This window comes from Bombus vancouverensis, chromosome 5 (assembly GCF_051014615.1).
Source record: "Bombus vancouverensis nearcticus chromosome 5, iyBomVanc1_principal, whole genome shotgun sequence".
NCBI classification, from domain to species: Eukaryota; Metazoa; Arthropoda; class Insecta; order Hymenoptera; family Apidae; genus Bombus; species Bombus vancouverensis.
In genome coordinates, this window is record NC_134915.1 from 1,021,441 (window position 1) to 1,049,380 (window position 27,940).

Consider the following 27,940-nt stretch of genomic DNA (forward strand, 5'->3'; position numbering starts at 1 on the left):
ATTCAATTGTACAAAGAGTATTCCCGTTGACCGTGGATTCGTTTGAACCTAAGAACATTGTCTTTACTTTAAGAGTGTCTAACAATCACGATTAATTGTTAAACCCTGTTAAATCAACACTTGTACATATAATTGTAAATATAATCTCCATTGAACAACTACGATGGCTTGTCCCAACGAAGATACGCAACGCGCCCCTGGAACTAGCGCTGACCCGACAAACCCGACATATACTTACGTAATATGTTATAAAACATTTACTAATTTCATACAAAATAGGACACTTGACCCGGACTATCAAAAGAACGACTAATCGTCGCAATAAAAAATTAAAATTATTTATTCATGTAAAATACTCGGAAGAAGAGTAAATTATTCGTAAGAATTATAACGACGCAATAATATAATTAATACAGAATAATAAGTTAATAGTTATACCGAGTGTCCGAAAGGCTTATACTATAAGAAATTGGAGGCAAGTCGATGCTTGGTTGCTAAATGCTAAAAGCCATTTTTCACAAAACCACCTTTTGTCGAGATACGTTTATTTGAATTGACACGGCTAATATGTCTACGATTAATTAATTGATGCTTAATGCTACACGTCATGACTTATTTAAATTTCTTCATCCGTCTTTTTTAACACGATATCTTCACATCTTGTCCTAAAGTTTTTTTTTTTATTTATTTATTAAAATTACAATCAATTCTCGCGTTGAGAATTCTCCTAAAGTTGATATTAGATCTATATGCAAATGTTTGTTCTTATGGTTCTTACATCTAAGTTCTTCAACTTGTTCTGCTAATTAATGCTCTCATTAATTAATACTTTTGTACACCACCCGAGGAAATCTTTTTGTTCTGCCAAATTATTTATTACTTTTTTCGTACATGCGAGTATCTGTGGCTTTACATACGCGTGTATGAGCTTTTATGTGTTAACGGTGGTACGAAGGCATGGTAATGCAGCACGTGCAATGGTTTCAAATCGACGACACAAATGAGGTTTATTGAACTGGCGACGTGAGGTTTGTCAGAAATGAACTGCGGAGTTGCTTTCGTGAAATAATCTTTTCAACGAAAATTTCTTGATAATCGGCGCTAAATGTGTATTACTATGAATTGCGCGAATTACTTACAATTTTTCCAATTAAAAATTATACGAATCTATATCAACAACGAATACCAATGTAGTATCGATACGATGATTGTCCATCTCACAATCACAACAAATCTGTTGCACCCTTTTCATTATTTCCGATCCAATTGTAATTTTTTAACGTTAAAAAAAATCTCAAGTTTGTGCTAAATGTGGAAAAATTGTTATTGGTTTGAATGATTTCCTTTTTTAATTTCATATTGAATATTTTCTTGAAATATTACAAACGTTTTTCGTTTACTAAGATAAGAGCCAAATTGAAATACTATAAAAAAGCCAAAAGAGCTTATAAAAGAGCCAAATTGAAATACTATAAAAATTCGACAATCGTATGGATGTATAAGCTGTGATGCGAGTTTCATGACCTCGCTTATTGCCATTAGATTACTTTTTGGCGAGCTTTGAAATTTACTGTTTCGAGTCTACGAAGTTGCCACCTCAAACGTGAATTTTTACAAAAAAAAAAAAAAAAAAAACGCAAAAGAAAAGCGAATGGTATAGATGTGTCCGCGATTTGGTTGTCTACATTTGTCCAACTAAAATTTACCACTCCTCAAAAAAAAAAGCTATCACCAAATAAAAACGTAAAAAGTTTGACATCAGCGCTGCATGAAATGTTTCATTGATTTTTCAGTAGGATATGATTGTCCACGATTTGTTCATGTTTGTCCACTCAATATTTTCAATTGACTAGACTACACAAAAAAGGATAGCACCAAATGGAAACTTTTAACGATAACTTTTTTTTTTACAGCTGGACAAACAAAAATTTTGGTTGGACAAATGTGCACGAGCACTGTTTATAAAAATTCGCATTTGGACGTGCAAATTTCACGGACTTTACTGTTTCTAATAAAATTCCTACAACGCCAGATGGTACGAAAGGACGAACACAGAATTCACGTTGCATAATGTACTTCGAAATATCAAATAAACGATTTAATCGATTTATGGTATATGATATAATGCAATGTATTCAGAGTATTTCAGAAAAAGTTGTTATTTCTTCTATAATAATTAAAGTTGAACTTAAACCGGACTTTCACGTAATTTTGAAAAATTTGAAAATGTAAAATTACACACAATGTATATAGTACACGAAAATATAATATATAAAATATTGAAAGAAAAATATTTATTATAATATTTAATAGATGAAAGAAATTGTTATTTCCATTCCGTTTCCCTATTTGTAGAAATCTGTAGCCTAATAATAACGAAATAAACTTATAATTATTTCAATATTGTTAGAACTAATGCAAAACATAACTTTTTACACGTCACGATCAACTACTTAACTTCTACGATGAGTCGTTTGCTTTTGTTCAAGTCAGACAGATGCAGTTACGATATGAAATAATTTTCGCGAGACTATTTCAATATAAAACAGTTTTTACACTTTACATTTTACAAATTTATCAATTTGACCAATGCCTCTTTTTTTTGCAACAAGATAATTCTTTAAAAGATTTTTATCGACCGCAGGAAAAAGCAACAGATGGGAATTTTCGTTGGAAAGTTTACGATACTTTCTCAAAGAAAATGAGCTATTTTTGAGTCGTTTTAGTTAAGATTTTTAAATTCAGTGTCTTGAAAAGGTTAATTAAGAACTGCTTAATTACAGCTGACCTCGAGAAAAATTCCAGATCCTCGCGAAAAGATGCGTTCCGTGTAAGTGTAGTCCACCTTCTCGAGAAAAAGCACGGAAAAACGCACCGGAAGTGCAAGCAACTTGTCCGCGATACCCTAAAAGCACGTTGAAATTACCCTCGCCCGGTAAAAAATAATTAGTACGCATCTTTTGGCCAATTGTTCATGGAAGCTAAATACGAGATGGGCCAAAACTCATTTTCCGACTTCTTTTAACGAGAACTTTAATTAGCAAGTTACTTTTCTGCGCAAATAGTTTCTTCTCTTTGTAATTATGTGGAATGAAATGGCAAGTTACGTGTACCAAATGTTCGCCTTTTGACCATCCACGAGTTTGAACATTTTTTATTTAAGACTACAAGTAACAAGCTCTTTGTTTATTTACCGGTATGCCTAGTGATGGGATCTTTCCTAGCGATGGGCTGGTGCTTTCAACTGAATATCTGCCGCCATAAAAAATTTATCGGGGATAAATCTAGGGAAAGGATCCGCCAGTAATTTTTACTATTGCAATATTTTGTTCACAACATAAACGTCATTTCAAACATCCTATCCAACGTTCTGTTGAACTAAATTTCATTAATTCTATAAATCAAGGATTTCATTTCTGAAGTCAGGATCATTCGAAGATCATAGTATTGAATTGTTGAATTGATGTATGTATGTTGATGTATGAAATCAAAAATACATCGTACCATTGAAAAAAAAAGTGAAGATGACTATGCTTTTTTACAGGAAGAAGCATTTCTTGGCGGTTTTAAGTACTGCAATTTGTAGCTGTTTCAAAGTAGGTCAACTTTTGTTTGAAACGTTTTCCTGTTGCATTATCAGAAAAGCTTGAAAAACTACTCTTCATTACAACTAATCTTCAAAATATTGATACGTCTTTGTTCACACGATTGGACAAAGTTGAATTGACCGAAACAAATACAGTGGAATTTCATTTCACTGAATTTGGAGGACGAATAATTCGTATAATAGGGGCTCTATCTGGTCTAGGGGAATATCTGGTCAGATACTCTGGACAGAAGATTGACATGAAAACAACACATCATGGCCAAATCGAAGCAACTCAAGGCTAAACCTAACAAATTTTACTGGCTCATTGGTCGTCGCTTCAACTTAAGCACTCAGAGCAAAATAATGCTATATAAAGCTATACTAAAACCTGTCTGGTCCTATGGGATCCAACTATGGGGAACAGCGAGTAACAACATAGAAATCCTTCAAGGATTTCAAGCAAAAACACTAGGATCCTTAATAGATGCACATTGGTATGTCACCAACGAAACAATCCACCGCGACTTCAAGATCCCCACAGTCAAAGAAGAAATACACAAGTTCAGAAGCAGATATAACACGAGAGTCAACAACCATCATAACCCATTAGTCACCCAACTACTTGACACGACGGACCAGATCCGTCTGTGCTTCGGTATTGGATGAGATTCGCAGACATCCACGTAATCAATCAAAATGTGTACCGCATTAGGAAATTATTTCAGCAAATAACTATTACGTGCGTTATTTTAACATTTATTATTGGTACAAGAGGTACGTTTTCCGCGGATTAAGAAGAAAATACTCTTTAGATTGAAGCATTAGATTCAACTAGAATCAACATAATATAAATTATTATAAACCAAGTTATTGTACCAAATGAAGTTACTTAGAATCCTCAACGAGAATTGATTGTAAATAATCTACCAAATAAAAAAAAAAAAAAAATAATGGGGCTCATCAACTTCCCTCATTATGTATCTATTATTTTTCGTTCACACGATAGGAGCTGATGTTTAGAAAAGTGAATTCAACCGGCAAAATTTCACTTAATCGGCGATTAACTTTCATTCAAATAAATGGAGTTCTGAAGAGTTAATATAAATCGCTACTTACCGACTAGAATGAGGATAAATGCTGGGTCGAGCGCAACATTTGTGAGCCTGGACAAATTGTTGAATGTGTCCTTTTCGGTCCAAGCCCATACACCTACCGCCATGATACCCAAACCCAGCCACTGAAATATCAAGAGAAAAGAACTTTAAAAATTAGTCACAACGAGGATTAATTATAACATTATAGACGAAACATTTTAATTTGAAACAGGCATTAAAACTTTTTCTCAAACCCTTTTCTTGATTTATATTCCCATTTTTTGTAGCTTTATCCAATGCAAAAAAACCATGATTATGTGGATAAACAAAATAGCGATAATTATGTTAGGTTTATTCTTGGTTTGCTTCATTTAAGTATCGATCAATCGATCAATCGATCAATCACAGGAACTGGTATTTCGTATTTTTGTCGTAATCTCTTAACAAAGTTGCAAACAACTCATATTATATGTGAAATTTGTTCTTATTTAGACATTTCATTAAATTCCCACGATTTTCTAAAATGGACAATGTTCTAATCCATCACTTTGACAAATATTCGCTTAGCTTTAAATCCATTCGCTTGATCAAATAAAAAAAAGAATATTAATTACAATATATTAATCATTAAGTTGACAATTAGTGTTATTTAAAGTACTTATTTACAAAATAATATTTCAAATGTAAATTTCGTCCAGGTTTGCTTCATCGGTCGATATTTAACACTATTTACACTGAACGTAAGATACGTTCTTAATTAACAGAAAATTAAGAGAATCCGACGTTTTCGTCAGAGAACTTATTTAATTTCTTATTTAACTTATTTAATTATTTTAAATTTATTCAAAATGCCAATTTCTACGACATATTTAAAAATCATCGAAATCGATGAGAGAATAGTTAATGCACAAGTTCAACATGAACAAATGAGTATACATGAGTATATCAGTAGTAGTATGAGTACATGGTAGTATGAGTATGAATGTATACAAATGAGTAGCCTGTATGAGATTAGCTCCTGGTTCTTTAAATCTCGTATCTTTTTGTCTTGTTCCAAGTCGTTCAACGCTTGTTCTACCTCGTTGCAAAGAAATAATGAATCATCTCGGAAGGTTACAGGAACATCGCCAAAGAGTGGAATTCCTCACAAGACCCCCATTTTTTTTTTTTTTTTTTTTTAGAATCGAACGCGTAAAAGTGGTTCTAGATTGTTGTAAACGTTGTTCCAAAGTACTGTTCCGAAATATAATATTATATTATATTATATTATATTATCGTACTCAATTTAGGAAATAATCTGAAGAAACCGTAGCCATAGAACCATGGACATTTTTCTCCATTTTGACGACGATAATACACGGTAAAGGGTTCGTCCTTCGAAACACGTACCTACATCCGTAGAACAATGCAGAACAAAAATTTGCAAATTACACGAATACGAGGCTGACCTTACTGTTGCGTCGACGCCGCTCGTCGACGACGTTTTATCAATTTTCTTGAGAATGGAAGTTGTTCCAGACTTGGCTGCTTGAAAGAATTACCTGCAGCCCTGGAACAACTGACGGCAAACTTTCGGAGAACGGAACATGAATACAAGGGTGACTTTACTCCTGCGTCGTCGTCTAAATGACATTTTATCTCCCATGTTAAGTATGGGATTGACGGATAAGTCTTAAGACTCAAACTTTATCCCAACACGTTTCAAAAATACAATTTCAGCGAACAGACACCGTCCTGTACAACAATCCTCTGCCATTGGATATGTGGCGGCACTCGACACTTTTTTTTTTTTAATGATGTTTATTTAACCCAAGATACAATTTTAAATACATTTTGGTATTCACAATAAATGGTGAATTTTTGTAATGATGTATTAGGCAAAGGTACCGATACGCGACGGTACGACGTAGCCATGCTATATTATGTGTCGGCGCTTTACATTCTTACATATTCTTTCTTTATTTAGATCTCCTCTTTTAAAAATTGCAATTTGTCTTGACGAAGACGTTCGACGATTTTGTATAAACGTCTTTGGACTGATAACTCGTTGTGGCAGCTTGTACTTGTACCGGACGACGGTAGCGCAGTGGTTAGCGCCTTAGGTTACGAACGTTCGGGACCCGGGTTCGAATCCCGGCGCCTGTAATCCGATTTTTCTTCCATTGCACATAAATGAGAAGAAAGCAGCAGTAGTTTATAGCGACTCTACATCTTCAGCCAGCAGCTGTAATCATCAAGGACAACAACTTCTTACTACACCTCAGATAGTGTCATTATTCCATTCGTGATGGAATTCCTGTTGTTTCTCATTATTAGCAAAAACGTGAGCTTGACAAGGTTTAGAATTTACCGAATAACCAATATCATATGTCGTTTAAGAGAATTGGCATAAATAGAGATAGTTGTATGGAAAATACGTGTAATTAACAGATGCGCGTCAGTGTCGTACGTCATTTAATAGAATTGGCTTAAATAGAAATAGTTGGCCATCTGAAGCCGTATGCAATAACGCGTTCGTATTTTGCGGGATAATCGTTTCTAATCCTTGGAGGTTAATTTATGGCATCGTGCAACTATCGAGTTTGCTGCGACAACAAACATGTATCTATTATGCGAGTGGAATAATACGTTCGTTGGCGCAGACGAAACCAACAAATCCGCTTTCAATCAAACTCCACTTCGTAGATTTATGAGAAAAATAGGCATTGTGTATTTGTATTTCAGCATTTATGTTAATATCTATTTCTTATCTTCGAAGACTTTTAATATCGAAGTTAGAAAAATTGCAGGTACTGATTAAGTTGACAAGCTAAATGCGATATCCTTCGAATTAGCATAACGAGTAACGTGCTATTGAATTTAATATATCGACTTTGAGTATTCACGATGAACTGCGCCGATGTTAACTTGTGTATTGGCCAAGCTGGAATGTGGTTATAAATAAACTATAGATGTTTGTGCACGTTCAATATACAAATAAATATGAAAAATGGATATAATATATTAGCGATATATTGCATTTGCACAAGCAACAAATGCGACTCTCCATTTTGAGGCCGAAAGACATAAAATAAAGCAAATTACAAATTAATGATATATTCGATATAAGTTTAATGTATTAAATATTATGTGCGGTACAATATTTACTAATAAACATTCTGTCGCAAAAAGTGGAGTAAAGTGCCTTGTGCATGTACTTTTTTCTATTAGCAAAATATTAAACAGCAAGACATTTTGCACAGTATAGAGAAGATAGTTTTCTTTTTAATCCAAAGAATTACTTGACTCAAAGCGAAATAAAGTTTTTTAAGGAAATCCAAAAATCCATGGACAGGAGTACTTATTTAAAATCATGTATGTATAATTTAATACAGTTGCAGCTTTATTCCTACTGTTTCAGAATTTTAATTGATTTGAAGCTTTGCATTAAAGCACCCCTTTTATCATGTAACAAAATATTAAGTTCTATTTACGAAACTGATCAAAAGTTTCCTACATTGAAAGTATTCATGTTCGACTAATCGTAGCAATACACTATCAGAATCATCAAAATGCTATATTTTTTTGTTTTTATTTACAGCTTTTTTTTTATTTAGTTGTTTACATTCACAATTTGTCCAATTTGGACATTTGTTAGAATTTTTTGGCTGTTTGATTATCATGTGGGTGGCTACCCCCAGCGGGGCATTTACTTACAGTGACTCTTCTTAACCCTTTAACCTACAACTACGGGCATAGCCCGTAGTACGATGATCGGGCCAAACGTAAATATTACGGTCATTCTCGAACGTAAATCGTAGGTTAAAAGATTAATATACCTCATCGTGACATTCTAAAAATTACTGCACTCTATGTTTCTTTATAACAATGTCACTGAATCGATTGGTTTTTAATAACATACTACAACATTTATTTTAATTAGTAGAAACAAACATTTCATTTGCCTGATAAACGTAATTTGTTGTATGAAAAGCGGAAAATTAAACAATGGCAAAATTTAACATCGCACAAATATTTCGATAAGAAATAAGTTACAATATTGAATTTTTCAAGAACAATGATTTAAGGGAGAAACAGGATTATACGAAATACTTCAATAGACTTATCATAATACGTCTTCGTGTGTGTGCACATTTTTCTGTCGTTGATTTGTCCGTAGCAACGGGTCATCGAGATTGGCTCGATCGGAGAACAATCATCCGCAATAATTCCGCAATAATTCCATGAATGTGCTAGTGACACATTCCAGCCTGACACGGGAATGCCGTTGTTCGTACACGTAGAAATAACAACGATCGACGAAAACATTTTTCTCTCTCGTTCTCCTCTATCAAATTGTCAAATTTCTCGTAATAGAAATATTCGATAAAAAACATTTCTGTTTTCGTGATGCCACTTACGCTTAATACGCCTAACATCTGTACCGATTAGAGAAAAAATAATTTTTTATTAGATTCTTTATTAGATTCTAGAAAATCTTTTCTGGATTAGATTCTAGAAAATTCTTTTTTATTAGATTCTAGAAAATAGATTCTTTCGAAAGAACTTAATTTTATCCTGAGGATATTTTTCATACAACGACAAATAAAGGATAATCGAGTAATTTTATTAAAGTGCTGAAACTTCGTACAATTTAATAATATCGTCTTACGGTTTACGTATATAGCAATCGCAATATCCGCGCTATACAGGGTGGTTGGTAACTGGTGGTACAAACGGAAAGGGGGTGATTCTACGCGAAAAAAGAAGTCGAAAATGTAGAATAACAATTTTTCGTTCGAGGCTTTGTTTTCGAGAAAATCGACTTTGAATTTTCGGTCGGTACGCGTGCACTTTATCGCGTCTCGTTATAACGGATCTCACTGTAGATCGTTGTCTCGATTGACGTTTATTTTTTTATTCTATAAATTTTTATTCCATATTTTTTATTCTATATTTTCGACTTCTTTTATCGCGTAGAATCACCCCCCTCCCCCCACCTTCCGCTTGTACCACCAGTTACCAACCACCCTGTATAAAATGGTTAGTTGTTGCGTATTATCGACTAAAGAGCAACCGGTCAGGTCAAACCGATCGGTCGATATCGCGTACCTCGAATGACTTAACGTTCAATGTGGAGAAGATGAAATAACTCGAGTGTTAGATTTAGACGGCACTTTATTTGTACTAGTTGTAGCACTTAACCGAACTAAGTGAGGACTACTGTGTCTTTAGTTCACTGGCTATCCTGTTAAATATAATAGTCACTGACTGAATACGGTTACATGCTGACTCTTGGAATACTGGTGCAAGAGTATCTCTTGGTGATGTTGCTGTCGTAGAGGAAGGTTCGTGATGGGTGTGTCTCAAGTCTGTTCCTAACTGATCATTGGGTAAAGACGTATGTTTGAGGATGGGCTGGCTGCCTTCATGAAGGCTCGCGTGCGGGTGACCTTACACTTGCGGAAACCCACGTGTCCGATCTTCCTGAGATGTACCATAAAATAAAGAAGTTTCGTGCCTTATGGGTCTTTTCGTCAGGTCCTAAAGTATCTTGACTGTACAATAGGGCCACTGTTTATGATGGGTCCGCACTAGGGTAGCGTAGACCCTTGACGATCGTCCTGCCCGAGGATCGCATCTGGTTCACATAAAGCGTCGTGGTAATTACCAGGTGGCCACTTCAAATCCCGAACAGTTGTCTTTCTTGCAAGCAGAGACGACCGAATGAAACGATTATGACACTGCGATTGAATAATTGATCATTATCGCGGTCGCAGCACAAAAATACAGATAACACGTTAGAGCGAATATGATTTGGATAGTTTGCTGCCAACCGATCACGTCTAATATTAATAATTAATAATTGACGAACCATATATTACCGAATAATCTGTGTGTATTTCCATGCAAATTTATGTGTTTGAAGCCATAATTGGGAAAATGGAAGCTCGGTAGAAAATTGCTTTACCTATCAAATATTACAGAAAACACTATACTGTGAATATCTTATTATACAGGATGGTTGGTAACTGGTGATAGAAGCGCAAAGGGGGTGATTCTACGCGAAAAAAGAAGTCGAAAATATAGAACAAAAATTTTTGTTTTAATTTTTCCATCGAGACAACGATCTACAGTGAGATCCGTTATAACGAGACGTGATAAAGTGCACGCGTACCGACCGAAAATTCAAAGTCGATTTTCTCGAAAACAAAGCCTCGAACGAAAAATTGTTATTCTATATTTTCGACTTCTTTTTTCGCGTAGAATCACCCCCTTTCCGCTTGTACCACCAGTTACCAACCACCCTGTATATCGTTTCATATTATGTGCATTCTGTGTAATATTAAGTTAGAAAAATTTACCAAATGTCCAGCTAGACAAATTGTAAAGTATAAATTAAATAATAAAAAAAAAAATTCTGCGTAATACTGCACTTTCAAATTTCCTACAGGCGCATAGAGATGCACAGTGTAATTGTGAGGTTAGCACATCGTATTGTTGTATATCCTTCGAATATAGATACTCGAGGCGCGGATTTCGTTAAATATCAGAACGTCGGAATAATTTACATGTTCATTAGGACCGTTTTAATCATCGAGAAAGTTGAGTGAATAATTCAGAGACGAGTTAAAGATCGCGTGAGAATTGCTACTTGAGCGTAATTTCTCTCGCTTCGTGGATATGTATAGGAAATAAATTTTGAACGCTTATCAATCGACTCTTGACTGCGATTACTTTACACGTAATCTTCGGACAGCAAGTGAAAAAATAGCTTTTTGCAAATTGACTGTCAACGTCTCGTAGTTACTATATTTTGTAAGGACAGTAATAAGGATATACTACATTTTCCTTAGTTTCTCGCGGATAAGAGCAAGTAAGAATCCTTCAGTCGACCCTTTACGACCTTTACGACTTTTTTCTACATTTTGATAAAGTATTTGATAGAGTGTAAGTGATCAACTTTTAAGATTTACACCACTTTCGCATTAAAGGCGAGTATGCGACCGTGTCGGCTTCTAAAAATCGAAATTTTCTTTTGCATATTTTGTAAAGCTCTATAACCGTAGAATACTATGATGGAAAGGATATCTTAAAATTCCAAGAGATTTGTATTACATCTTGTTCGACTATGCGTTCTGCATTAATCAAACAACGAATAATGAACGCAAATAGTTGAAACTGAGAACCATTAAAAATAAAAATTTCGATTATACATTTTTGTGTAATTTTTACACATCGTTTGCTACACACTCTTTATGCAGTGTACTCAAGTTTCATCCAAAAAGCTCACACCACGTTGCATGCGACAATATATGCAATATCAAATTCATTAATTAAAGATAAAAAAATCATCTTCGTTAAAAATGAAAAATAATTTTCATCAAAGACAAAAGATCGTATTCGTTATTGTGTTTCCTAGGTTTGTTAAATTTATTCATACGTCAATTTCTGTTACCATCCTTTCTCTTTTTGTACGAATTTGTATAAATCTGTAGATTCATAGAATTGCATATACTGCGAATATTTTATTTCGCGTGTTCCTTTGTTGTCGATGCTGTATTCATTACGCGTCCTTTTAAAATCTCAGAAGAAAACATTTAAACAAATAACATCTCAATAAAACATACGTTCCCAATTTATGTACTACCTTTTATGTGTTTTCACCCGCCAGCAAAGTTTCCTTGTGTAAAACATTGTCCGTTATAGATTGGAAAATTAACTGTGTGAATTTTTACAAGGAAAAATCAAGCGGTATAATGTAACACAATAAAAGAGCGATAAAATACAGAAAACAAGAGATCAATGTAAGAATATAATATTTTTTTTTTTTTAATATTTATTAAAATTACAATTAATTCTCGCATTGAAAATAGAATACAATATAGCGTAAGAAATTAGAAATAAGAACCGAACAAGCTCTCTGTAACAGGCTACGAGCTTAAAGCACATAATAAATTATTATTATTATGTGAATTTTTACACGTTTTCTACTGATCGTTTCCTAGCGTTTTTGATTTTTGTACTCTTACTTTTTTTTTTAATATTTATTAAAATTACAATCGATTCTCGCATTGAGAATAGAATACGATATAGCGTAAGAAATTAGAAATAAGAACCCAACAAGCTCTCTGTACAGGCTATAATAAATTATTATTATTATGTGAATTTTTACACGTTTTCTGCTGATCGTTTCCTAGCGTTTTTGATTTTTGTACTCTTACTTTTTTTCTTTAATATTTATTAAAATTACAATCGATTCTCGCATTGAGAATAGAATACGATATAGCGTAAGAAATTAGAAATAAGAACCCAACAAGCTCTCTGTAACAGGCTACGAGCTTAAAGCACATAATAAATTATTATTATTATGTGAATTTTTACACGTTTTCTGCTGATCGTTTCCTAGCGTTTTTGATTTTTGTACTCTTACTTTTTTTTTTTTAATATTTATTAAAATTACAATCGATTCTCGCATTGAGAATAGAATACAATATAGCGTAAGAAATTAGAAATAAGAACCCAACAAGCTCTCTGTAACAGGCTACGAGCTTAAAGCACATAAATTATTATTATTATGTGAATTTTTACACGTTTTCTGCTGATCGTTTCCTAGCGTTTTTGGTTTTTGTACTCTTACTTTGGTTAGTAATCAATACACTGTCCGCATGCGTCTAGACGTGTTTACTCTCTTCGGTGCTGTTACGATGCACTGAAACTTTTATTCTCCAATTGACACCGAAAACAGTATTTACTTCTGTTTCCCCAATATAATAATACATATGTAAGATCGTTAATCGCGTGGTAATTCAGCTGATCGATTCTGAAGTCTGAAAATCGAGAATCGATTTTCAGCGTCCTGAGGTACCGGTCTTTCTCCGTCAATCTTCAAATGTTCTAAATAATTAGTCTTTCTTCTGTGGTCTTGTCTATCTCTGATGTCATTCGAAGATGGTATCCCACTGGTGGTAGCCATCCACATGCTATATTGCTATATCACTAAGCTATAATATTGTACCAAATGTCCTACTGGACAAATTGTAAAATGTAAATAAATAAATAATAAAAAAAAAAAAAATCTCTGATGTTACTCTCTGTCCGTTCGTTTGGGAAACGAGTGTCTCTCAAAATGGCTGTTCGTAAAACGAAGAAAGTCGTTCTGTCCGTGAAACAAAGAAAGTCGTGCTATCCATGAAACAGGGAAAGCCCCTATCACACTTGAACTCTAAGGAGTTTACATATACGTACTTTATTTCAATACATAACATTCTGAGAATCGAAATCAGAGTTATTTGTGAGATCACATGATATATGAATGGGTAAAGAAAAATGTTGAAACGTTAGATTGCTTTTATTTCTGGTTAATAAAACGTAAAATATGATGACTTTGAAGGTAACAGATATATCGCCAGTAGAAACGAAAATTAGCCGCAAATTTTCGCAAAGTCGACTAATTTATCCCTTCGAGGTGTTCCAAAAAAGTGAAAAATTGAAATTTCGAAAAACCCTCCCAGCGTTACCCGTGGAAAACTATTACCTAACGAATGAATTTTGCTTTTTGATTTCAGATGATCCACCACCAAGTTATCAGGGGCACCGCAATTTTCCGAGACACGTCCGAATAATTACTGCCACTGCCGTATTTTTTAATATTTTTCCGTGAAAATTTTATACAATATTCTTCGAATATCATACTTTAATGTACTATTGGTTTTAATAAAGAGATTTTAACTGTGTCGTCACAAATAATTCACAAAAACATGCCTTATTTTTGTACGAATTAACCTTACCCCCCCTTAAGCAAAATCGAGTAAACATGTAAATTACATACGGTGACTGTAGAAAATATTCATAACAGTACGTACTCTTATTTTCTAACTAAACGCTCCTATAGCAAGTTCCATATTTCATTTCCACGATATCAAATTTTTCTAGTCACATAAAAGTATACCAAAAAATTCTACCAAATGTCCAAATCGGACAAATTGTGAATGTAAACAACTAAATAAAAAAAAAAAAAAATAAAAACATGAAAGTATATTTAATATGTTTGAATTTAATTAATTAATATGTAAACTCTACAATAGGTGCAATGGCGTGTAAATATCTTAACTCGTTACCTATTGTTTTCATCGAGAAACTTCTTAACTGAGTTACGTTGCATTTCAAAGGATACTTTTCTTATTTTCTGCTACCTTACGTTTTGTCTATTTTTTATAATATTAATCAGCCATATATTCTCTACAAAAAGCTATTAATCTATTTATACCGAAAAGCTATCAGTTAGGTGGGTATTTTAACTTTAATCTGTTTCAGTTAGATCGACTAATATTATGAAAAATTTAAATAACCAAACCAAGCCAATTAAACCAAGCTCAAGATCGGCCTGGTATCTCGGAAAATAAAATTGCATGCATCCGACGAGTCCCTTGAAACGCAACAAAATTCATTTAAGACGATTTTTTGATAAGACCAATAACGATTTATTTTAGATGGATAGATTCTTATTGACTCACTCTGTACATAATACATATATGACTACAGAAAATGTTTGCACTCCATCGTATCCAGTGTAAAATTTACATATTAATTAATTAGATTCAAACATATTAAATTTTGTAACACTTAGTAGTAACTTAATAATATTTTAGACTGTATTTCTTATTGACCCTTTTTGTATGCATATAATTTGACCATGACATTCTCTGTAATAAACGAAAACAAAAATAGACTTTTTCCGTATTCGTAGGTATTTCATGTTCCAAGGTAAACAATAGCTCCACTTTATACAAGGTATATATATGTATATATGCAATATAATAGTCGCTACAGTTTTTTGGACATGTCCGATAATCCGACAAAAAAAATATATTCTGAGCAACAGTTAGCCAGTGGTGAAGAGGCAATAAACTGGCACACAAAAAATTGGCACAAAAAAATGTTGGATCAAAAACTTTCATTTTTTTTATATAGCAATACATGTATAATCTTTTCTATCCAATATCGTAACATCGATAAAGGATAACATTCTCTTCGTTTTAGAAATGTCCTGTTTGCGATATTAAAGCTATATTATGTTCATATTATATTTATATAAAGTTGTATTATATTATACCAAGAATAGATGAATTCGATGCAGACTATCATATGTAGAAGGAAAGAAGAAGACCCGAGATATGTGATAGAAGAATGTGAAATAAAGGGAGGACCAAAGGACATAGGAAACACGCTAATTGAGACTGGAGAAGGTTTAGCAGAACTTTCTTTTTTATTTATTAATATTTACAATGAATTCTCGCATTGAGAATTTTCAGTAATTAGTTTAACAGAACTGAGAGCAATAATAGGGAAGAGAAGGGCAAACGACAAGGAGGAGGCACAGCAAGGAGGCTAAAGACCAAAGTCGCAATAGTTTTTAGTCTTTAGTTGTTAATTTGTAGTTTATAGTTTATAGTTTTAGTTTTTAGAGATGGAATAATTAAGGGAGTGCAATAGAATAGAGTGGAAAAGAGGCGAGGTAGACACATAAGAAGAGAAACAGACATAAGAAATGTGAAACCGAAAGTTCGTCGAAAGCCGAAAGGCACGGACTAAGCAATAATAAATAATAAATAAAATAATAATAGATGAATTCATTAATTGTTAAGATTTCCGAATAATATTACACTAATTGCTATTTATATCATCTTGTATATTTTCATACAATTATTATATATATTTTCAATATATCAATTATAATAATTCAATTATAATATATTTTAATGCAATTAATATATATTTTTACTACGCGTTGTTTCATTATTTAATTGTTTGTTCACTTGCAAAAATGAAAAATGGAACCACGTTCATACCAGTAACACTTAAATGAACTTTATTAATATGTCGTATTTAATTATATAATATAAATAAAAATGAGAATCGAAAGCAATTTTCTCTTTAAATTTTCAAAGTATTACCTGTTTTGGAATGAAATATACAGCATTGCCGGTTCTGTAATGAATTGCACTTCGTTTCACTGCTGTTCTACGCCGCTCTCTGACGCTTCTGTTTACACATCAAGTTTGTAGCAATTGAAATACCGTTACTTGTCTCTCCCGCTCGAAATCAAGCTACACCTGACTAATGTAAACATAAACGTAATACACTATTGGAGCGACGTAGAAAGTTTAAGAATACTTTTATAAAGAATGTATTTGTACCGCCAATTTTCTATTATTTTATGCTGTAAATGTCTTAATAAATGTTAATATGTTATATTGTTCAGAAACTAATCTTAATATGTCTTAATAAATCTTTATATGTATATTCTGTTTCCAGTCAACAATATGGTAATAACGACTGAAAAGTACAATTTTAAAATAGAAATAATAATTTATGAAGCTGTAACTTGATTTAGAAATTAATTATGCTACTCCGATTTTCAAGTTATATTACTGCATTTTATTTTGATCATTCATTATAAATAACACTATTTGATAGAAATCGGCGCGGAAATGTTTCTACAAGCACGTAATATAACCAAACGCGAGAGTAATGAAACACATATATTACTAGAACATATATATGAAACAGAAATAATAAATAAATAATAAACGAATCTTCACGATATTTTAAACAAAACTCTCAAAAAATTATAGTAAAAAACTGTATTAAAGAATTACAAACATTTAATAAAGGAACTAAAAAGAGCATTATAAGACACGTAGAACACAAATGAAATGTTATATTAGATTTATAAATAGATTTATGATTTTTATCGGCATAATTAAAAAATGAAATTTAAATAGAAATTTATTTGCTAAATACCATAGCAAGTGTCATCAAATCATATTAGATATTTAAATAGATTTCTAATTTTTATCGACATAATTAAAAAAAAGAAATTTAAATAGAAATTTCCTTGCTAAATACCATAGCAAGTGTCACCAAATCATATTAAATTTATAAATAGATTTCTAATTTTTATCGACATAATTAAAAAATGAAGTTTAAATAGAAATTTGTTTGCTAAATACCATAGCAAGTGTCATCAAATCATATTAGATATCTAAATAGATTTCTAATTTTTATCGACATAATTAAAAAATGAAATTTAAATAGAAATTCGTTTGCTAAATATCATAGCAAGTGCTCTACCTTAAATATTCTATATATTTTTGCATATTATACACAGTCTGTAGATTCTTGGAACTTTTAATTTCCCCAAAATGCATAAACATTCGCAGTCTAATTATGACCGGCAGTGTAATTAGAAAATTAAATGAAAAAAATTACCACATACGACAAACGATAGTTCGTTTTATCATTTTGACATGCACTGAAAAATGAAGATAGGCGTTCGTTGTTCGGAATTAATTTTGTGTATGGTACATTGAATACGGAGATCGTTCTCGACGTCAAAAAATGTCGTTCAGGGGGCGAATGATAAAAGTGGTAGGCGCGTGGAGGTGAATTCAGACAACAAGTCGAAAACTTTCAAGCTCAATTAAACTTGAACCAAGTTGCAGACAGAACCATCGCCCCGAGGCGATGAGAGCGATTGGAGTGCTCTTTCAGTTGGCTGTCCGGTTCATTTGCTACCAATACGAAAAATAAAATACGAAGCCCTGCGAAAGGAAACGAGGAATATATCATCGTGTAGCGAAAAGTGTTTCTCATTTATATCCCGATTATCCTCGATGTTCCAGCCGATCGATTAATCTGAGAAATTAATCAAATGTCGCATTATTCTCCTGCAATTAAGCGAGATAAAAATTCTTCGAAAGGAAGCATAGCTGTTATGTTGCATAAAAAATATTAATTAATTGAACCATGTACGTATTACTTTGCGGATAATAGGTAAACTGCAGAGAATTCAAAGAATATCCTTATATACAGTCGAAGGTAAAAATAAGCAGACTACTAGCAGTATACTACTTGTCTTTATACTACATATTACATTAGAATTCTAAATCTAAACACTAAACTCTATGAACTACTGTAACTATCGCATATATATTGCAGTATCTTTACTACAATTATTTTATTTAAAATAATATTTTACAAATGGATTAAACAGATGTTGGTTAAACAGGAAACGATGGTTGTTTAACGTGAACTAATCACAATAACGTATTATAATTAAGACAACTAGATAGTTAATCTGCAACTCTCGTCACCACGGATCTGCCACGTAAACTTGAGGGTTGGCTGATAAAATAAAAATAGTCGAGTCGTAACACAACTATTAATTTTGTTTTAATTACACTTTATTACAAATTCAGCAATCAAACTGGAACACACACTGAATTAACATAAATCACAATTCACTCCAACCACGTTATGTAAAACTTAGTTACAATGATACGTTAAGTACGCGACTGTTATAAGGGTAGAGACCGGTAAAGATATGTTGACTATTCTAAGGATACACAATAAGTGAAGTCTTACTGACGATACTGTGTCTGAGGAAAGCTAGCGGTGGGTGCCTCTAAGGACACGGGACTGTCGGATTTGTTGATGACAATTTTGGTTAAGGAAGTGGGGGCAATAGAACCGTCTGCGATTGGATAATAAGACGGTTGGTGGGCCAAGAAGGGTTTTAGCCGCCCTCGAGAGAAAGTTGCTAACGCAAGATACCGAACGTGAGAAAAACCAACTTTCCCGTGTCAACCCGTAGTAAACAATAAATGTAAAGGGGCACTTAAAATAAAAGACACTTGTTTGGTGTGAAGGAGGTTACTAAAGGATCTTAACTATGAAAACGCTAAAATCCATGGTGGGTCCTTAAGACTATTGAGGGTACGCGCCAAGGACATCTGGGCGCCATCCTGCCCACGGTGTGTAACCTGGTCTCTGATGTGAATTGACGTTACTCTCTCTCTCTCTCTCTCACGCGGACCACACTCTCTGGACAATGACACGTAAAATAAAAAAAAGAAATCGAAGATGAAAATAAAAAGGAGAGAATTTATTTCCTAAAACTTTGTTTACGCTAACGACAGTTTACTTCCGAACTGCAGCCGTGACTTTCCAAGACCCTCGATTTCTGCTGCCCTGTGTCTATCCTCTTCGTCACTTTGCATAGGCAAACGTAACATATCCTCTCGTAAACGGGCGATATTCTCATTCTGCTTTTGGATACTGTCCAATATTGCTCGCAACATTGGGCCAGTTGAGGTAGAGGTTTGAGGTTCGTTTGTCTTAGGCATTGCTGCGTTGATTTTGTTACTTTCGGACGAAGACGAGTCTTACTCCTGCTGAAGCTAGGTTTCCTTTCACCGTGACGCACAAAGGAATCCAGTTTACCTTTTATCATCACACCACTTGCTTTGTGATAGTTTCTTCGTTGTTGCGGATGACTGTAGTCCCAAATAATTCTATCTTCCGTAGATGATAAATGTCTTTTGGTTTCTGAACAAACATTTTTCACTATCCTGGCAGGATCGCCAAAAAAGGCACGTAAAATAAAAAAAAAAGAAATCGAAGATGAAGATACAAAAGAGAGAATTTATTTCCTAACACTTTGTTTACGCTAACGACAGTTTACTTCCGAACTACAGCCGTGACCTTCCAAGACTGAAGCTCTTACAACTCGGTCGCATCTCTACACAAGTGGTTATCTTATGAAGTGGAGAGGATCCCCGGGTGTTGGGTCTGGGCCCTGGACCTGCTGCTGCCGCGTGCAGTCCCTTGCCATCTGGTGAATGTCCGTCATCAGACCATCGGTTTTGAAGTGTGCCGGTCATGACACTAGCAACAATATCTCCCGATTCACACTCTTTGGCTTCTCAACTCACACTCTCTGACTTCTCAACTAACACTGGCCATAGACTCGTCTTTGTCCCTTAGCATCCCTTTGTCTTTTGTCTCAGCCCCATCACGCACGTGTTCCGCAACCGTTCGTGGCCAGGGCCACGCAGGCCTTTTCTGCGAAACTATTCGATTGAAGGACAGACGATACATTGTTGGGCCTGTTGGCACTTCGGCTTTCTGGTGACATTGTTTATAGTTAACCCGATACCTCTCAGGCCTCTCGTCCACGATACTATAATATTTAGATTTAGAATTAATTAAGAAATAAGCAAAATATTTCATAGTTAAAACAGAAGGAAACATTTCTCGTGCATCATACACGTATGCACACACACACATACGGTCGAGAATTCGTTTATATAATACATGTACATTAACCGTCAAAAGTTTGAGTAGCATCAACTTCGTCAAATTAGCAGACGAGGTAATATGTAGTTTGCTCGAAAATGTGTGCGAGTCCCGCATGATTCAGTGCGTGTCCTCGCATTTTATGAATCCGAGAACACCCTTGGCCAGTGTATAGAGAATAACCAGCGCTCTTCGTGAAACTAAAGCCTCGTCTCTGTTTAAATTTTGACGAACGTGTCTGTCAAGTTATATTACCATTTTATTTATTTATACAGAAGTGGAACGTTATGAGACAACGACGTTAAAACGTGAGAAGCCGAGATGCTGAAGCAAATTATCGTTATACGGAATCGAGGTGACATAAAATTTTTTTTTTATTTAGTTGTTTACATTCACAATTTGTCCGATTTGGACATTTGGTAGAATCTTTTGGCTGTTTGATTATCATGTGTATAAAATGAAAAATACCGATTTTCATGTCTCCTATCGAGAACGCGGTTAGACCATTTGCGCTATAAAACCGACGTTCGTGGTGTTTCGTCATTCAATAATGATTCTTTAATTCGGTTGGTTATGGACAGGGAAATGACTTTGCGTTTGATACGTGTCGAAGAGCGTCGCACCGGATAGCATAAATATTGATCGGTTAGCGGTACTTGAAAAATCAATAGGACGCATGGTTTCAACCGACTAGCCACTGTCCATGGTACACCGTAGTTAACGTGCTCGACGATTATTCCTACGCAGAATTGCACACGCCATCATGTAAATTTCATACGGGTAGAATGCATATCGCATGCGTTTGATGCTTTTATATTGATATTAAATCAAATAGTATCTACATAATTTGCTTTCATTTCGATATACATAATTTCTCATCATTAGAGATTGTATTATAAATTTATATGCGAAATTAATACCACAGTAATAGATCATAGAAATACGTGCTATTATATTATATATATGAAAGTTGTCGATATTGATAAATATTCAATAATTATTAATAGAATTTTATACAATTATTAATATTAATTAATCCATATTAACACGTTGACTGCTACGACACCCGTATTCGGGTGCCAGCAAAGTTTCTGGTCGAGCCGCGTAACCCATATTCGGGTGTTGCTTATTTGACTACTTGCGAAGGATCGTCGTAGGTATTTGAGAAGATATTCCATAATAATAAAACTGTTGAATTGTTATAAAATAAAAATCCGAAAATGGTTTATTAAAAAAATGATTTAGAATATAAAACTTTAAAGCATTCTATACATAGGTGAGGTTGGTCGGGACAATTTGGACGATAAGTTGTTGTTTTCTTCAAATTCTTTTCTGCCTTTGTTCGCTCCATTCGACGTCTTTTATTCGCATAACACAGTTTGCACGCGCGTCTAATGCTTCTTCCGACATCGTTTTTCCGAATGGCGATATTATGCTGACTCCGTCGAAGACAAGGATCTTTTGTATTTTCAGACGACCCTAATAATTTTCCAACTAATAATTGTCTAAATATTCTAATATTTATATTTTTCTTGTTGCGATTTTGTAAACCGTCAAAGCGTTTACAAGAGAAATTCCCAGAAGGAATTGAACGCCAAGTTTTCTGTACCATTCGATTCCTTTTGTAATTGTGGTGGCATAAGAAACCATTTGGTCGGAATAATCTATACCACGCTTTCCTTCGTTATATTCAACAACAGCTAGTGGTTTTAATGTTGCGAACAAACGAAACGAGAGATCATTCTCGAGACCACCGCTTGAGCGATTCGCATTGCTAAAATATCGATGGGAGCACCTAGCAGAGAACGCTTGGTACTGCTGCACGCGTGGCCTGATGGGGATTTCTTTGAAAATACGCGTGGCAGTCAACGTGTTAAGTCGCCAAATGAAGTTATTAGAATACTATTCTATTACTTAATCTCTAATATTACTCGGCTGTTCCCTCTTGGGAGACACGAAGAGCTTACTGATGATTACATAGCACAAAGAGCTTACTGATAGCACAAAGTTACACAAGCTCAAACTTTTCTCAAAATTCGTGTTCTCCTGAAGTGTGGCTTTTATATCGTATAAAGAAACAAATAAAGAAATGAAAAATATAGATTATACTAATAAACAAAGATTGTACTAAGCTACGAGCCTCGTTACAATAAACGATACGTGCACACACACGTATACGTGTTAGCGGCGATGCAATTTCGTGCCACGCCGTTATTTAGCTTTATGATAATTTATGGATTGGCAGGATGCTTGAGCAAATATTTGGAAAGTCGATAGCCGGTGACTGGAAGTCGTGAAACGAGGTATGAGGTATCGATCACCTGTTTAGAGTGAAACAGTTTGGCGAGAGATAGATTGGTAGAGAGATAGGCTGACGCCAAGCTACCCGACGTTGCATTGACAAAGAAAAAGAATAGAGACTTTGTTTATAGGATCTGGCTACGAGATGGAGGAGGCAGTGACGTATTCTGATAAGCAAGATGGGAGGGACCTCACGGCACACAGGAATTCATTTTTAACATAGACATATCTTCAATTGCAACATTATTTATTATTAATATTACTATAAATTTTTCATTTTTAAATAAGAAGTTGTTATATCATGTTTATAATTGTATGTTCTTTGATTCTTCTAATTTGGAATTTATTCCATTAAATATTTTATTTTCGTTTAAAACTTTGCTATTTACATATTCGATATTTCCCTTATTTCTAACTTTTTTAATTAGATGGACATGTCAGTTACGAAAATTTTCATACGGCTATTTAATTTTTTTTTTTTTATTTATTTATTTATTTGGATTTTACAATTTGTCCAGTAGGACATGTATTTAATTTTGTCTCTGACTTTAGAGAGTAAAAACGTGTGTCGCAAAATTAGTTGTCTCTACATTTCAGTACGATTATTATGTATGTATTCCTAAAAGGAATTGAAAAGATTAAATCATCTAATTCATGGAAATTTTGGAATAAAATTATATCATAAACTATAGAACCTTCAATCTTTTTAATGTAATGTTAAGAGAACAGCGCGATATTATCCATGATTACATAGGACCAACAAGATATTAATTATAATATTATGTCTACTATTTGCATGATTTCACCTGTACATATACACCACTGCTCGTAAGTATTCAGGTATTTTGAACGATTATATATTGTATTGTATATTGTATCTAATAAATAAATCGCGGGCGCTATGTCAGATGCACAGATTCACAGTAGAGAAATCCTGTACAGATCAGACGTTTGTATCAGATACACAGTAGTAGAGTCCCGGAAAGATCAGACGTCCGCATCTGAACGCTTTCAATCGGACACAGCGCTCATACCGAGAGAATCTTTTTTCCTTTTTTTTTTTTATTTATTTATTAAAATTACAATCAATTCTCGCGTTGAGAATTTTTAGTAATACCAAGAGAATCTGAATACAAAGAGTTCGTCAAGTAACTAAACGGTTCTATACGGTTTAACGATTACAAATGCACAAAAACATTCATTTGCGATTTTATAAAATATATAGCACAATATGTGAAATGTTGTTGGTTGAATAAATTTTTATTAATCTCTTACAGGATAATATATTGTGGATATCAGCATGGGTACCAATATATTTAACGGACAATGGCAGTGTAATAGTTCTGCGTGCATCTGAAGATATAAAACTAGACGAAGAGGTAATAAATTTTGTCTCCTTGCTGTTACTAACTTGTAAAAAAAGATTTCTCGTTGTTCTTTGCAGGTAGCTTTTAACGTCTTACGTGATTCCATAGATTTGTATCTTCGACTTATACCACGGAAAATATATGGAAAAAGTATAGTAAGTTATGAAAAGAGAGGAAGAATTTAGAAATTGTTCACTTGATATGTATGTTGAATTAATATTACAGTTAATCTCGCGTATAATATAATTTTTAATCTTATCAACTTATACATAGCTTCTATTTTATTTTTATTCTTCTGCGTTTTTTACAATTTAGAAATTGTTCTCTTGATATGTATGTTGAATTAATATTACAGTTAATCTCGCGTATAATATAATTTTTAATCTTATCAACTTATACATAGCTTGTATTTTATTTTTATCTTGCTTCGTTTTCCTTTTAAATAGCTAATTTGTTCTTATTATTTTGACAACTTAATTTTTCTTTTCCAAAAGCTGTAGCAGCCACACGAAGTGCTTGGAATTTTGTAAATTTTATAAAATACAAATATCTCTGTTTTCTCATCATAACGTGAAGTTTCTTTGAAATATGTAACAGTCTCAATCTTTCTTCTTTTAATACTTTTTTCATGTTGTGATGTTATTTCCTCGTCATATATCACATTCCGATAATTCGTAGTATTTAGTTATTGTACTTTAAAACGTTCTATCGTATGAGGGATGTTACACAACAACTTTTATTTGTAGTCTCCCGTATTATTTTATTACGGTATATTATAATTAAAAGTTAGATATGTTAGACTTACTCACTGTTTATTGCTCGTACAACTAGCTTCAACGAAACAACATTAATATTGGTAATTACGTATTAACTTGTAACACCATCAATTGTTATTAATATCAACAATAAACCATGTTCCACTGTTTAGTGTTATTCTTATTTCAATATCCTTCCATATATACAACCCTGTGCTATAAATTAATTAACAACGTAATGCCTGCAAAGCAATATTTATTTTATTTCTTACATATTCCATAGAAATATCGACACTAAACACTTTCTGCTCTATTATATACACTGTTTGTTCTATTGCATCTTCTTATTTATTTTCTATCTATATGTTTATGTTGTATCTTATTATACTCGTAATTAGCTTATTCCAACACCTTCGTCCCCAATTAACTCGTGCAACAGATGTTTTACTGCAGTAGCATAGCTACGATTTTAAATCATCCTGTTTATATTGCAAATTAGTATGTTGCATTAGCGATTTCGATTGTATCAGGTAGAGCGGAAGATTGTACATACATTTCAACTCTCAAACTTTTATGTATAAGGGAAAAGGAGCGAAACAGGAAGGAGTCGAGGGAAATTGGGTGAATGCAGAATAGCGTTCGGGATTTTCCTCGCGAACTTTACCGGCTACTTTCATTCAAGAAGTGGAATGCACTTTGATTGTGAAAATTCTAAAGTAAAATTTCTGCACAGAAAATCTGAAGAAAAACTAGTCACGAGTAAAAAAGCCTCGAATGTATAATAACTTTTATAAATTCTTGCTTCTTTTTATTAGTTCAAGTTAAAAGTATGCACTTTCGTTTAGAAGTATCGGGACACTCGGTTATTTTTAATTTACAAGTTGTAGTTTGATTGCAAAATTAGATTCCGATTGTGTGTGATTTTGTCTTTTATAAATATCGTAATTATTATACACATATAGTCAGTCAATAAAAACTACCACCTGAAATAATTCGTTATCTAGTGAATTTATCAGAATAAGTTTCAAGTGAAATTTATTTTTTATTTATTTTATTAGTTATTATTTATAATATTTGAGGAACTTGGGCAGATGGGTACATGTTGATTTTTTAATGAATATATTTCTTGAAACGTTAAGAGGGTCTTGAGTTTCTTTAAATTAAATTAAAAATTTTAAGATAAACAATGGAAAAAGAATTTTACGATTTTTGGACGTAACTTATGGGAAATAATTCTCAATGCGAGAATTGATTGTAAATTTTAATAAATATAAAAAGAAAACTTATGAGAACAGGTTCTGCAAAACTTCTTCTCTGGATGATCTCAGATGATCGAAGACAAAGACTGGCGATGGTTTTTTGCGTGAAAACACGGCGACGACAGATGGAAAAAGACTTTCCCATGCAAGTTTCTTTTTTTATTTACAAGTACTTTGCAATCAATTCTCGCATTGAGAATTTTGAGTAAGTTTCTCTGGCGTGGCGCAGTGACATGGCTAATTATTTATAATAAGTTAATAAACTTATTAACTCATTATAAGTATAATTCATAAATAATAATATTATATGTACGTAAATATTACTTGTTAGAAATATCTAGCTGAATCTAGTGCTTAGGTCTGACGGATAGTGTGCCATGCAAGTTGCAATAATTCCAGTCGTCATTTCCAATTGGTTACACGCGACGAGAAAGATTCAAAAGGAAGGAAATGGGTGCCGCATCGATTGACCGAGGGAGAATTGTGTACGGTGTTTAGATGATCCGCGCTCTCAGCGAAACAAAAAACAACTTATTTACGACAATCGTAACAAGGTGCGAAAACACAATAACGCGAAACGCAAACGAACGTAATTAAATCGATGGTTGTTGACCTTTTCCAAGTCACGGAACACTTTTCAGATTATAAGAAAGATTTGCGAAATAGCAAAGTCATAAAGCTAGCAGTATATAAAATATGCATAAACTTTCTATTAAAATTTAGAGATATAATCTCTATCGTACGACAACGATGGCTAGTCCGAATGAAGATTCGTTACACGCCCATAAACCTAACGCTAACCCGACATATATATCCCATATTTGTAGTGCAAAAGTGATCTGTTTACTAAAAAACCAGCCCAAAACGCTGTGTCCTGAAACGTAAAGTTTAAACAGTATATTTCTCTTCGAAACACTCACTTTCTCTCTTCTCTCATTGTGTCTAAGGTATAGGTCTGTTAGGTGAGCCTTACTGAAGAATTCATACTAGCAGATCTTGGACGAAACAGTATATTTCTCTTATGACGTAAGTATATAATTATAAAAATATAAAAGACGTACATTTTATTCTACGATAATCCTATCTCTATATGCAGTAAAATTAAAGACGCGAAATTCGACGTACGAACTACGCATTGAAAATAAACAAACGCGTGTTTCAGCGTTTCTCGAAATTCAATCCTTATGGGGTGGGAAAAGTGTATGTCTGTCTCAGAAGATAAAAACATTGACAAATTCATATTTTTATATTTCAGATATATAAAATTGCGATTCTATTCGAAACTAATTAGACGAATCGTTTAACTATATTACGAATATTACGAAAAAGAGTCCTTTCTTTTGATCCTCTTTCTTCTTTATCGAACAGTGTTGAAATCTTGTGAATCTCTGCGACGATGTAACGACGTTATAGATGTACAGTCTAACATCTATCACAGTCGTTTGAAAGCAAA

At 33.5% G+C, this 27,940-nt stretch overlaps 1 protein-coding gene across 3 annotated transcripts in view; it reads right to left on the reverse strand.

Moving 5' to 3' along the window:
- Tsp26A (Tetraspanin 26A) overlaps positions 1–27,940 on the reverse strand; it is a 128,440-nt gene that overhangs the window by 45,886 nt on the left and 54,614 nt on the right. For all 3 annotated transcript variants that reach the window (XM_033333483.2, XM_033333484.2, XM_033333482.2), the window contains exon 2: positions 4,706–4,826. In XM_033333483.2, coding sequence (XP_033189374.1) covers positions 4,706–4,826 — 121 coding nt within the window. The remainder of the gene's footprint in view (positions 1–4,705; positions 4,827–27,940) is intronic.